This window comes from Heteronotia binoei, chromosome 1, assembly GCF_032191835.1.
Source record: "Heteronotia binoei isolate CCM8104 ecotype False Entrance Well chromosome 1, APGP_CSIRO_Hbin_v1, whole genome shotgun sequence".
In the NCBI taxonomy this organism is placed as follows: Eukaryota; Metazoa; Chordata; class Lepidosauria; order Squamata; family Gekkonidae; genus Heteronotia; species Heteronotia binoei.
Genome location: NC_083223.1, coordinates 126,164,019 through 126,177,392, shown reverse-complemented (window position 1 = coordinate 126,177,392; position 13,374 = coordinate 126,164,019). Strand labels below are relative to the sequence as shown.

Below are 13,374 nucleotides of genomic sequence, written 5' to 3'. Positions count from 1 at the left end.
ATCTATATCACTTATGAAGGAACTAACACTGAAAAAAAGAAAAAGCCTTCTATGGTCACTGATGTTTTCTAGCAAACAGCAAAACCAGTTTCGGACTAGCGTCATTGGATCCTTTATTTTCAAACAAGTGCATTATCTTAATCCTTTCCTTCTGGAAAACAAGTGCCGAAAAGATATTTCCTATAACATAATAATACATCAAGTATAATATGTATCTCTTCAGGTCTGTCTAATTACAAATTGTAATGCATAGCTAATGCAAGCAGTAATAATTATGATAATAAAGAACTTTAGATCTGAGATTTCTGAGCACTCTGAGAATATTAGCAACTTAAGCAGAAAAAAGGAATGTACATGATGAAATAATATTTGCACCTCCTACTGTCTTGCAGCATAGGTTTTCTTATTTAGAGGAGTTCAAAAGCCACAAAATGCAAACAGAATTGTTCAAGATGGCATTTTTATAAAGGGAATAGCATTGTAGTTGTAATGTCTGGGGGAAATTTTAGGCACTTCCTATTGCATTTTTCTTGTCTGTATTATCCTGTCCACACCACATTCTTTTTAATTATATTTGTTGTAATCCAGTTTACAGCATTGCCAGGTATCAGGCTGCTTTTATTTTATTTTGTTTTTTTAAATTGTGATCCACCTTGATTCTTAGTCAGAAATGTAGATCAGAACTGAAATACATGATAAACTGTTGCCCCATTATATTTCTAGGCAAAATTCAAATGCATGCAAGATAAGACCCATTCACAATAGCAGTTATCTGTGATAACACAAACAATGACTGCCATTAAGAATGGTAACAGTTCTTATCTAATAAATGTTTAAGCTTTGCCTAGCAATGTCAGATATTTAATATTTCATACCCTTTTGAACTCATTGTGTACATTTTTTTTGTCTTCACACATTGAAAAAAATGGCTCCAATTCATGAGAGTCTATGTCACAAAGAACGTGAAAAGTTCTACAAATAATTTCATTTTTGCAACTTTTAAATTATTTGCTTTATTAATTCCCTGGGAACTCAGCTTACCTTGCAATGAGTTGAAAATACAAAAGAGGTACATGAAGGGGAGGTATAGTGGCCCCCAGGCAAAAAAGGCAAATCCCCATGTCATGCCTAGCAGGAAGGTCAAGCTAACTACACTACGAAGATTCCTCAGGATCTCTTCCCTCATAGTTCGATTGCTCCGTTTTCCATTTCTTCCACAAATTTGCATCATCACCACAACAAACATGGCAATGTTCATGAGAAACATGATTCCAAAGTAGCCAACACAGGTTGAATAAAATACAATACTGTCCATAATCCAGCAGCTGTAAAGAAAGATTCAGTTATTTTGTATAATTAAACTGGATCCACATTTTATATTTGTCACCAAGGAATTATGTACTCCTTCACTGTTTATATGATATTTTCTATGTTATAACTTGTCATATTAATATATAAATGTTTAGTATATGACATTATTTCACATGACTGTGTAACACTAGAATTAGAAGTGTCTATGCCCATTTGGTGGTGGTGGAAAGTGACACCAAGTTGAAGCTGATTTATGGTGATTCCATAGGGTTATCAAGGGAAGAGATGTTCAGAGGTGGTTTGTCACTGCCTGTTTCTGGACTTCATTGGTGGTATCCGAAGCTGACCCTTCTTAGTTTCCAAAATCAACCAAGATCAGGCTACCATGGGCTATCCAGATCAGAACCAATACCAGTGCTTAAAGTTGGGGTGTCAGTCTAATACTGAGTTGCTCTAATAATTATAAAATTTCTGGGAGTGCTTTCTCTTTAGTTAATATGATGAGGTTATCTGACTGTCCATTTTGCGAAAATGATGAAAACTGAGTGCTGTATGTAACCCCCCTCCCACCTTTAAATGCTATCAAATCAATTATCTGAGGAACAACACAGACATGATGTCGAGAAGTCCTTGAGCAGATCTGATATTATTTTTTTTAAGAGCAAGTTTCAACTCTAGGGATTCCCTGCTTCAGCTCAGTGCCAAAGCAAAGGGAAAAGGGGTTGCTCTCTACTGTCACTTTCTGTTTCCATGCTGCTAATGGCTCCAACAGGATGCTTGAGGTTACATGTGGACAAATAGCTAACTGCTTCTACCTCTCTGGCTTTCAACCATGAGAAAACCATGATGGTATTATTACTGTAACGTCTGAGTCTTTCTCTTGCCAGGAACTTGTAAATACCAAACTTTAGCAATTAAAGGGATCAGATAAATGGATGTATAGTTTTCAGCTGTGTGCAAGGTTCAGACAGCTGCATCAAGTAGTAAATATGTATAAAGTAATGAGTTGTGACTTGTATCTGAAAGTGTTTCCGTTAGAGGTATGCACCTTGGAAAGAATCTGTATTTTTCAGATCCAGATATCAGGGAGCTGAATCAATTGGTATTCCAGTTACCCAAGTTCCCAGTACTAGTTTGGTATTTGGATTCATTTTGCCCATGGATTCCAATATTATTCATCTCTATTATTCTCTTTGGGGAACCTTTCTGAAGAGCTGGAGGGGCTGCTACTGCCTGTCCTTTAAATAACCCACAAATTTCAAGTGAGTTGGAGAAGGAGGTCAAAGCCTATGGGCCTTTGAACAAGGTGCCCCAGTCATTCTCCACTGTTTCCTATGGGGGGGGCAAGTTTTCTTCCAGGAAAACAGTAACCAAATACCAGCCCCAGTGCTATGGGCTCTGCCACTCCAGGACTCTACAGCATGCTTTGTGCAAATGTTCTTTCTCGGCTCTGATCACTTGGAGCCGAGAAAGAACACTCGGCCCACCCCCTGCTCAGCCTCTCTCACTTCAGAGGGAGCTGGGTGATAGCCATGTCTTTCTTCCTTTGCTCTGAGCAATCAGAATGAAGGAAGAAGGACGTGGGTGGCTGCTGCCCAGCCAGCTTCCTCTAAAAAGGAAGAGGGCTGGGCAGCGGCCACGTCCTTCTTCCTTCGCTAAGAGCAATTGGAGTGAAGGAAGAATGATACAGGCAGCTGCTGCCCAGCCAGCTCCCTCTGAAGTGCGAGAGGGCTGAGAAAGGGGTGGGTTGAGCATCCTTCACTCCAGTTGCCTGGAGTGAAGAAAGAATGTTCAGCCCACCACTTGCCCAGCTCTCTCCTGCTTCAGAGGGAGCTGAGCAGGGGTTGTGTCCTTCTTTCTTCACTCTGAGCAATCGAAACAAAGAAAGAACAATGCGGAATATCAAGGTCAGCGAGAGCAGGGACAGGGAGGGGGCAGTTGCCCCCATGGAGAGGCGGTGCCCTAGGCAACTGCTTACCTCACCTACTCCCATGTGCCAACCCTGCCAAATACTCAAGAGCAGGGTTCCCAAACTTTTCTTTCCTGTGGCTGGGTTATTTTTACATTTTTCCTTCACCCCACTAAAATTCGGGGGTGGAGCCAAGAGACTTTGGGGGTGGAGCCAGGTGGTAGGAATTATGTCATCTCCTGTGGTGTCACTTCCAGGTCAAGGGCCAAGTGATGTCACTTCCAGGGCACCAGAACTCCACCTTTTCCTGTGATGTCACTTACAGGGCACTCCCCCAAACCTGCCTCTTCTTCTGAAGTAACTTTGTTTTCAGAAAAGTCTCTCTGAAAATCATGCTAAGCCAAAATGGAGGTGGAAAGTAGGTGATCTGCAACTTTTTCATACATTCCCAGGGTCCTCTCTTTTCACCCCCACACCTGCATGCACCTATCTGTTTGTGTGTTCTTCTCCAGCTTCCAAGCACTCCTAATGCTCATGTTCAATTACCTGCACCACCTACACACCCCTTCCTCAATGGCACTAGCCAGTGTATGCAGTTGGAAGTGCTGTTGTCATTACCATCAGGAATGCCAGCACTGTGTACCACCCACACTGGGCCTGGCAGCTGCATTACCTCAAAATATGCTGACTCATTTAATAGGCCCTTTCTTCAGCTGATACTATTGGAACCCTGCCTCAAGCTACAAGAAAATCCTTTGATGGCTATTTTTCATACTTTTCCTTGGCTGAAATACTGGGGAATTGCTTTGAAAGGTAGCAGAAAATTGTACTGAAATTAATGAATTAATTTCAAGTTATACGAAGTTCATAAAAGCTTTTCTGCAGTTATTCTAAAAAGGTTATTTATCAGGGGCTTGCAGCTTTTTTCTGACTGTGTTTCTCATGCCTTTAGAAGCAACCTGTTGTGCAGATATTTAGCCAGGGAACTTCTTTCATCCTTTTTAATATCTACAGGAGGAGTTTAATTTTGGTGTCAGATAGCTGTTTAAAGCAGGACCAGTAAAATGGTGCCAAGTTCATAGTACCATCACTTCCAGTGTTGTTGAGATATGCAGCAGTAATCCTCAATAATCTTTCTGCCCCACACTTCTCACTCTCACAGAAATCTCATAGAAAGGCCAGCTGGCTACAACTGGGGGTGCCAACTTTTCATTGGCAGAGCTCCTATGTCTGCAACATTGGTTATATCCATCACATTAGCATTAAGGAGCTCCATTTCAGACACAGAACCCAAAGATCAAGTTGCTGAGAATGAATACAGATGCAGTGATGGTGTCCTCAAACTCAGACCTGGATCTGGAAAAGCAGATTTTGGCTCCTCTCTGGAACTCATGTACCGATTTCTCACTGGCATTGCTCTTCCCGCAGCACAAGTGATCCATTTCCCACCAGTTGCTCTGCGGGCACATTTTGACGCAGGGCTCCCTCTAGTTCCCCTCGCAATCTCTTAATCCTTAAAAGACAGCATCACAGAGCTTCAAGGGGAACTGGAGAGAGCCCCACATTAAAATACGCCCGTGGAGCAACTGGTGGGAAATGGATTGCTTGTGCTGGGGAAAACAGAAGGCTGGGGGGTGGAGCAATGCTAATATGAAATCAATCTTGGTGTGTTTATGATGGCATTTATTTGACTCTGAGCAAACTGGGCTCAATACATTTTGCATTACACCTTGCCTTTTTAGCTGGCAGCTTCAAACTGCTACAGTTCTAACATGCACTGCATGTTCTAATGGAACCCAAGGGGATGGAGTTAGATTCGATTGCCCTGACCTTGAAACTGTTGGAACTGAAGCAGATGTAGCTGTCCTTTGAGATGAAGTTAAAAAATTCAGTGTCAAGGACTTCAAGGGAAAGTGTTGCCTTCAGCCTTGAGAATCAACCTTTGGTATAAACTGGCAGCAAGCTGGGCACTTGTCTTTGACCAAATACAATAAACACAAGGAGCACTTATCCAATTAAGGAACTTGAACTCCATTTTGTTATACAAGGCTTCTGCGCCATTTTCGGGATACACCCCCAAATAGTCTTTTTTTATTATTATTATTATTATTATTATTATTATTATTATTATTATTATTATTATTATTATTATTAAAAGAAACTCTTCCTTCAGTGTCTGAAGTAATTGACAAAATGACAGAAAAAAACCCTAATAGCTTGCTGAAGATACTGTTTTGCCATGCGGCTGACCCTTCCCCCTATGGATCCATTAAAAGGGCAGGAAAAGATGGTGTGAGGAGGGAGTACTTTGCACCTTTTAACAGGCTTCAGAAGTTTCCCTGTGGTAGGCCTGCATAGGTGCAGTACCCATGTGGGATTGTTCAGAGACTAAAAGAATGATGCAGGGCTCTACATGTGAGCTCCTGTCATATGTGTAAATGGGTGCTTTATTTATCAATTAAAATATTTTCTTGGCTCAGGACTACCTGACACAGCAGTTGGGGCTGCATACATACAGCATTTTATACAATGATAAAAACCCACATCAGGGTTTGGAGCTGGTTTCAGTGCTTCCTGTCCAACCGTTTTCCACTTTCATTCACTAGTTACAAAATACTTACAAATCATCTCCACCTTGCCCCATAGTATTTCTGCCATAAATATGATTTGCATTTGTGTTTGTGCTTGCTAGAACAATGACGACCACTGCTGCAGGCAACCCTGTAATATAATAAAGTGTAATAGGCAGTTGTATAGTGTAGCAATTGCCACAAGGTCAGAACAGCAGACAGTGCTCTAAAACAAATTATCTATCACAAAACTGTGTTAAAAATTTCAGTATTTTTATATCTCAGTACAGGTACATATACAAATATAACTAACTTTTAGTATCCCATCGTATATCTCTAAGTTTTCAGTCTTGCACAGATTTGCTTGGGACTGCCAACATTTATGTGAACCTTGGCATTTACTACTTCTTGGATTTGCACAGCAATACATCATTGAGGGGGTCACCGCATATATTTGTTGTATAATATTACCTTCACCCGCTTTATTATATTCTGTTTCTAAAACAACTTTATTAAGTACATGAACAGTAGAAAGGAAGATGAGTGTCATAAAACAATGAAAGAGGCCTAGGTATACAGCAGTAACATTTGCCGATTATGTAAAGCAGTTGTAAGATTTATTGAAATGTTTTATTCATCTTTTCTCCAAACCAAAAATGGAACTCAAAAGCAAGTATAATAAAACTAGTATAAAAATATAGTATAGTAATATAAAAGCTGTTATAATAAAAATAGGACCAGAAATCTTAAAAACAGGATTGCTATGCATACACATATGTGAAATCAGGCAAAAAACTTACCATGTAAAACCTCCTTTTATCAAGGTACTTTTATTCACATTCCAAATAGTTCCACTTTGCAGCGCTTCCTAAAAATTGGGAGATTGCCAGTTTCTAACTGGAGCCACCACAGAATACAAGGCAGCCAAGGGTAGGGCAGGGGTTCTCCCGCTTTGGGGGTCCCCAACCTGCCAGCCCACTGTGGGCTGGCAGAGAGATCCTCTCCAGACATCGCCAACATGATGACATCACTCGTAAGTGACATCATTGTGCTAGTGATGCCACTCACCGGTCACTCTAGGAGCTTCCAAGAAAACTCTATGGCATCACTGCATTCCTGTTCATTCCTGCTCAAAAAAGCCCTGTATTTATTGTATTTTCATTAAGCTTATTATAGTACAACCTTTATATTATTATTACTATTATATTGTTAGTTTTGTTTTCTTAGATATAATTCACAACCATACATTTTATGTGTAAGCATGTAAATCATGTAAGAAGATCTCTAATAAGGGCACTATTTGGCCACACATTATAAAATGTGTGAATTTTTTTTTAAAAAAATTACCAAGCATTTTTTAACCTTTTTGGTATTTTCTGTTTTTAAACATTTTCTATTTTCATTTTTATTTCCTTTTGGTATCATTCAACACCTATTTTGGATTTTCATACCAACATTTGTTTTTTGTGTGTATATGTGTCTATGTACTAATAATGACCATGGAAAATGGCCCATTGGACCGAGATGTATTTGGTCCTGTTGTGTTCGTAGTCTTATTTGTATGCAATCAACCCGTGAATATTGATTTGTATTTATTAATGTACATTGAGGACTACTTAATCGTGTGGTTTCTACCTAGAGGCTAAATTCAAAGCCTATGTTTTTAATTTATATTTTTAGTGCACTGTAAATTAATTGATCTAAACACTGTTCTTTCTGAACCTGAGGCCAGAAAGGTTCCCGTTTCCCTAGCTTTTCACAAACTGTGCAAAACTGAATTATTAAGGAGGGATTTTTACACAGTTAAGAAGGCTGTATTATTAAGAAATGATTCAGAAAGATGCTTAAGTAAATGGATAGGGATTGTAGACTATGCTATTGTATAACGTCTGTTGCTGTACCTATTAGGTAATTTCTACATCTTTTAACATGTCATGGTTAAATCCTTGTACTTTGTTTCACCACTTTTCAAATCTTTATCAGATTTCTGCTTGTTTTCAAATTTTCCAAACTTTGCTGCATTGTTTACTGGACATCCTAGCTGTTGATCATATTGACTTATACTTTGTAATCTGCTTTGCGCCTCAATGAGAAAAGCAGAATATAGATAATGTAAACAAACAAACACTGGGATTTCTACAGAAAAGGCTACAGAGGTGAAAGAAACAACTTTTCCAAAGACTTCAGCTTCCACATGGGCTTATGCACTGCATGAATCACCACTGCCATCATATATCAGTGATGCTCACCAAACACGGTTAAATGGTGGATCTCTGAATAACAGCCTCAAAACAATAAGTTTGCCTTCATAGTCATTAAATGCAAGAATACCAAACTCAATCCTCCCAAACAAGAAAACGTTTGAATTCTAGAATTTAAGAGACTGGGGATATGAATATATTATGAGTGAAAGTTATTTTAAAAAAAAAGAACCAGTTTTAAAACTTAATTTAAAAATTTTCTTGTGAATCTGTCATTTCCCAGAGAGCATTCTGGAGACATTCTATATCTTTTAAGTACCATAATACAGCAGTGTAAGTCATATACTGAAGCCCAAAACCAAAACATGGTTAGAGAAAATGATAAGTATAATATACTATTATAATTACTCCAAACATAAACCTAAATTTACCTTAATTCTCATGTGCCTATAACCTTTATAACAGAGTCAGTTAACAGTATTAGTTAAATGTAACAAAGTCAGTGTACTAATTTCAAAATTTAAGTTGCAAAAGAATTACTTACCCCAGCCAATGACACAAAATTTTAGAATGTATCGACGAATGTAGGTATTGAACACTTTCACTAAAGCTATATACATGTGAACAGCTTCCAAGCCCATCCACGTAAAGGTTGCCAGAAGGAAATAATGTAGGAGGGCAGCAACAGCAATGCAGAGCCCTTCTATGTCAAAGGATGCTATCCAACCATCAAGGAGAAAGACCAAGTTTAGACACAGCAAGGCTGTGCTCAAATTCATTAAGATTTTGGAGGGATAATCTCTTCTCAATTTTCTGGTGAGAAATGGAAAGCAAGTTATGTTATAACTTACATTATTTTTAATAAGTATGTGTTCAGGGTTTTAAAGGTTAGACCTTTTTCAGAGGGATTTCAGAACTGTTGAAGCTATAACCCAACACTGAGTTAAGGGCACTGATGTTCAGTGAAATCAATAAGCTTAAACATGTTTAACTCTGCAATGGAGTTAGAAATTTCAAACATTAATTTTCTAACAGTCAAGCAAACTCTCAAATAATTTCAGATCTTTTGCTAGAAATACTGAAGACTGTAAAGAAATACCCCACAACCATAGATACTGTTCCATGACACACACAATGTTTGATCCTACACGTTGCAGGGGAAGGTATCCATTGAAGTGAATCTTCCCAAATTCTCCCTTTCTTAGCTGGAAAGGGAATCAAGAACAAAAATCCAAATGGTATAAAGAGCTGAGTTGATTAAGTGGAGTTATTCAAAATCATCCCCCCATCCACCAACAGAGACTTTGCTCAAATAATTTATTTATTTGATTTGATTTATACCCTGCCCTCCCCGCCAAAGCAGTCTCAGTGTTAGCTCACAGTCACTCACAGTTCACAGTCGCTCACAGTTCACAGGTTCCGATACACTGGCTTGGATGCATGGAGTAGATGTTACCATGGGTTTATGCCGATTTTCTACTCACAGTGTGTGTGATTTTCCCATGTCCCTCTTTATCCCCCCCCCCCAAAGAAGCCCAAAATGCTCCTCAAATGCTCTTCCTCTTGGAGGAAGAGGAAAGCTCCAGCAACAAGATTTTCTGGGTGCTATGAGAGGGAAAAGGGGAAACCCACTTTCTATGAGCAGAAATCCTTGCACATGTGAAAGCATTCAATCCAATCCATAGATTCAAAATTTATTACTACAATTTTACTAGAAATCATAACTAGTTATTGATGTGGACTTAAAAAAACTATTACTCAGAAGAGTAACAGTCATCATCGGAAGCTAAGCAACAGCAGCAGAATTCCAAGCTCCCAAACAACTACCAGTGCTGGGCACTATTTGTGCAAATTGTAGATACTTATAATGCCCATACAGACTTCTCCAGACATATAAGGGCTGTTTATATGTATTCACTCTATGAAACTCAGCTAACACTGTGTATAAGCACCAGGAATATTTTTGATTTATATAACTTTAATTTGCTTACAAATCTCTGTTTTCTCATTTGAATTTAACAGTTTCTATTTAAAAATTCATCAAAATAAAGACGTTCATATTACTCTCAGAACAAAAATCTGAATGCCTGAAGTAGCTTTCACAATTATAAGAACTTGTGTTTTCATGTAGTGTATGTGTTAAACTTTTAAAACCTGGTGCTTATTTGTTGCAAAATATTCTGTCTTCCTGATTCTGATACAGTTTATTTTTTGCAGTGTTACAGTAACATCTTTGCAACTGTGGTATGCCACAGAATGCAACAGAAAGGGGTTTATACTAGCCCCAGTGTCTATGGAGTTCTTTTTCATATCATATAATATCATATATATTTATTGCTCATAGACCATTTGGTCATTAGCAGATGGCAATGAAATACAAAATTCATCAATAATATAGATTTTGGAATTCTTTTTAACAACTAGTCAGTCGCTTGCGCAGCAAGTCATAAGAACAGAATGTTCATTTTTTTATGGTACATAAAGTGATGACTGAATCCTGATCCTTGCTGACTACAATTAGTGCCTAACTTGCTGACTGAGAAATAGGAAGATACTTAATTTTTTTTTTACTTGCTTTAACAGGATAAACAATACTTACTCAAAAGCAATGTAGGTCAGAAGAGTTGCCGCTGAAAATATAGCAGATATTCCACAACCAATGTATGTTATAAAAGTAAGCACTTTGGTATTTTCAGCATCTATTTTTGCAACAGTTCCAGTCAGGTCCTACATATCAAAGCACACACACAAAAATACAAACTGTTGAATATGCATTTTTATCAGCATTACCATTTATCTTATGACAACACAGGTGAAAATTCAAGAGAATTTTTTGCTAGAGGCAAGGTACTTGATATATTTAGCACACAGCTGTGGCTTCCTTTCTATAGCTCCTGAACTAAGTCAGAGGGCAAGAGATGTAACAGCTGGAAACAACATTTATACATGAGTCTCTATTGTTTACTATGTGTCATCACTCAAGAACTTTTGGTAGGAAGCAGTACCTTTTGTATTTTCCCATTTTATTTCATTTGGAGGTCAGGATTTTAGGCTTTTTAAAACCTCTCAAATGGACCCTTCACACATCACATTTTCCCACAAGATAATTGTAGTTTATGTTAGCACTATACAAAATTATTCACAGTACTACTTAGACAAGTTATTAGAGAGTGTAGTCTATACTATTGTGTAAAGTTTGTTGTGATATGAACTCTAGTACATAATTTTACATCATTTAATGTGTCATGTTAACACTTATGACTTGCTTCAGTTCAATGTTTTTGGACTTCAGATTGGTTATTTGACCCAAATCCTATTTCATTGTTTATTGAAAGTTCCATCCTGTTGATTATATTGACCCCACTCTGTGCAATCCACTTTGAGTACCAGTGAGCAAGCTGGACTATAAATAACATTAAAAAAAATTGAACCAGCCTGAGTTCTTTTTGTCAAGGGGTCTCCTTGCCATGAGCACTTCCGTGTTGAATCCATACTATGTACCAGCTAAAGCAGCTTGCAAACTAATCAAGTATGTTGTATCTGGGGAACTTACAAGTAGCCTTTCTCACCCTGAGTTATGTGATAAGGTTGGTATCAAGGTCAACTACTCTCAGAGACTCCTCATTGTTTGCTGCTGATAGGATTGTTGCTGGCTAAAAATGATCTTTGCTGTATTCCTACCTTTCTTTTTGGTGTGACTTCCATTTCTGACTTCTGTTTCACAACAATAACTTTCCCAGATAATGTCCCAGTGAATTATCTGTCAATATGGCATTGGGTGTTCTTATGCTGCTTGTCCTAGTGTTTCTGCTCCCTTTTCCTTGTATAATGCTGCTATTACCTCCATGTACATTGTGAGACTGTAATTTAGTTTGGGAGGGCCCATGAGTCTTTCCTGGAGTTTTCCTTTTATGAGTAAGCTGTGGATCAGGCTGGAACATTAGGACTGCCTATGGCTCATTTGTTGTGCATCCTCCAGTCAGAAGGTAGCAATTTGCAGAAGGGGATTTTATTTTATTTATTATTTTATCAAATTCTGTGGCTCTTTCACAATAAGGAAACTATAGGATTCCTTCCAGACATACCATAATCCTTCATACACTTGGGGGAGGTGGGTTGGGTTGCCTTTGATTCTTCTCTTGTTTTGGGTTGGTCAGGCAGGGTATGGTGACATCACAGTACTGTTCTAGCATTGCTTTTCATTGGCTGATCCCTTCCATGTATGGCAGCTGTATAACTGTCAGTGGCCTGCTGCTCAGTGACTGATGGCTGTTTTTGGTTTAACTATGGACTCCTATAGTACTGTTACATTGTAATGTCTTAAAACCAGTTGCTGCAAGAGCACAGGATATTAACTATTTACACAAATGTTGCAAATCAGCACGACAGGCTTTAGGACTGAGTTGTTAATTATGCAATCCTGGTCAGATCTAACATTTCTTTACTACTGCATGGTTAACAAGAAGACAGTAATGCTTTCTTGTGCCATTGTACTGAGATGTTTTCAGCCCTTAGATTACCTAAAGATACTGCACTAATTCAAGATCCTTGTATGTGGCTATCTGTAGTATCTATAAACTGATGAGTATATATTTTCCTTGTTGAACAGATGTTTGACACTGTGTAATCACTGAAGGAAGAAGCCTCAAGGGATACCAGCACTAAGACTCTCAGCTCCAAAACAAGTGAACAGATCTATTTGATGCACCTCAGATTCTGATGTGCACTCTCCTATCAAGTGCAGATTTACATTGTGAAAGTATACTTGTTTCTGTGCATAAACCACTCTTGGTAGACTGGACCTGCAACATTTAATTGATTGAGCACAGGCATTTGGAATGTTAGATAATATAATAATTCTAAAACTGGAACAGTGCCAGCATTCCAAAGACTGTTTCCTCACTTCCAAATTTCACAGGGTATTATGAGCAAGAGAAAGGGAACACTGAATTTATTTTAAAGAATACCCCCATTTCCCACAAGCATGTGAGTGTAGAGAAGAACATGCCTGAAAAGGAACATTTTTTTTAATATTCTTCATACTTAAATATGAGCACAATGTGAAAACAGCTAATGTACTAGGCTGTGAACCCCATGTATTAAAACTTGCAGCTTTAATATTCTATAAATTGTATGCAAGAAGGAAGAAATCCTGTTCCTGCACATTTCTTTGCTTGGTATTTCAAAAACTTTAACTGTTCTTTTAAAATCTACTTAAACCAGTTAAATTGAATCTTGTGTACCTGCTTAATTTTATTCCTAGATGGAAGAATTCTGTGGAAACAATGAAATATCAAACAGAAAGCAGGATAACACATTTATTTAGAAGGGGGTTCCTAAGAACAGTGAGTTTTATTTAATATGCTTCTGTTTTTTAGTATTA

General features: G+C 38.1%; 1 protein-coding gene across 3 annotated transcripts in view; it reads right to left on the bottom strand.

Moving 5' to 3' along the window:
- ADGRG6 (adhesion G protein-coupled receptor G6) overlaps window positions 1-13,374 on the bottom strand; it is a 195,339-nt gene that overhangs the window by 17,018 nt on the left and 164,947 nt on the right. For all 3 annotated transcript variants that reach the window (XM_060240358.1, XM_060240339.1, XM_060240347.1), the window contains 4 exons: window positions 10,591-10,718; window positions 8,536-8,804; window positions 5,842-5,941; window positions 1,042-1,325 (listed from right to left, as the gene is read on the bottom strand). In XM_060240358.1, coding sequence (XP_060096341.1) covers window positions 1,042-1,325; window positions 5,842-5,941; window positions 8,536-8,804; window positions 10,591-10,718 — 781 coding nt within the window. The remainder of the gene's footprint in view (window positions 1-1,041; window positions 1,326-5,841; window positions 5,942-8,535; window positions 8,805-10,590; window positions 10,719-13,374) is intronic.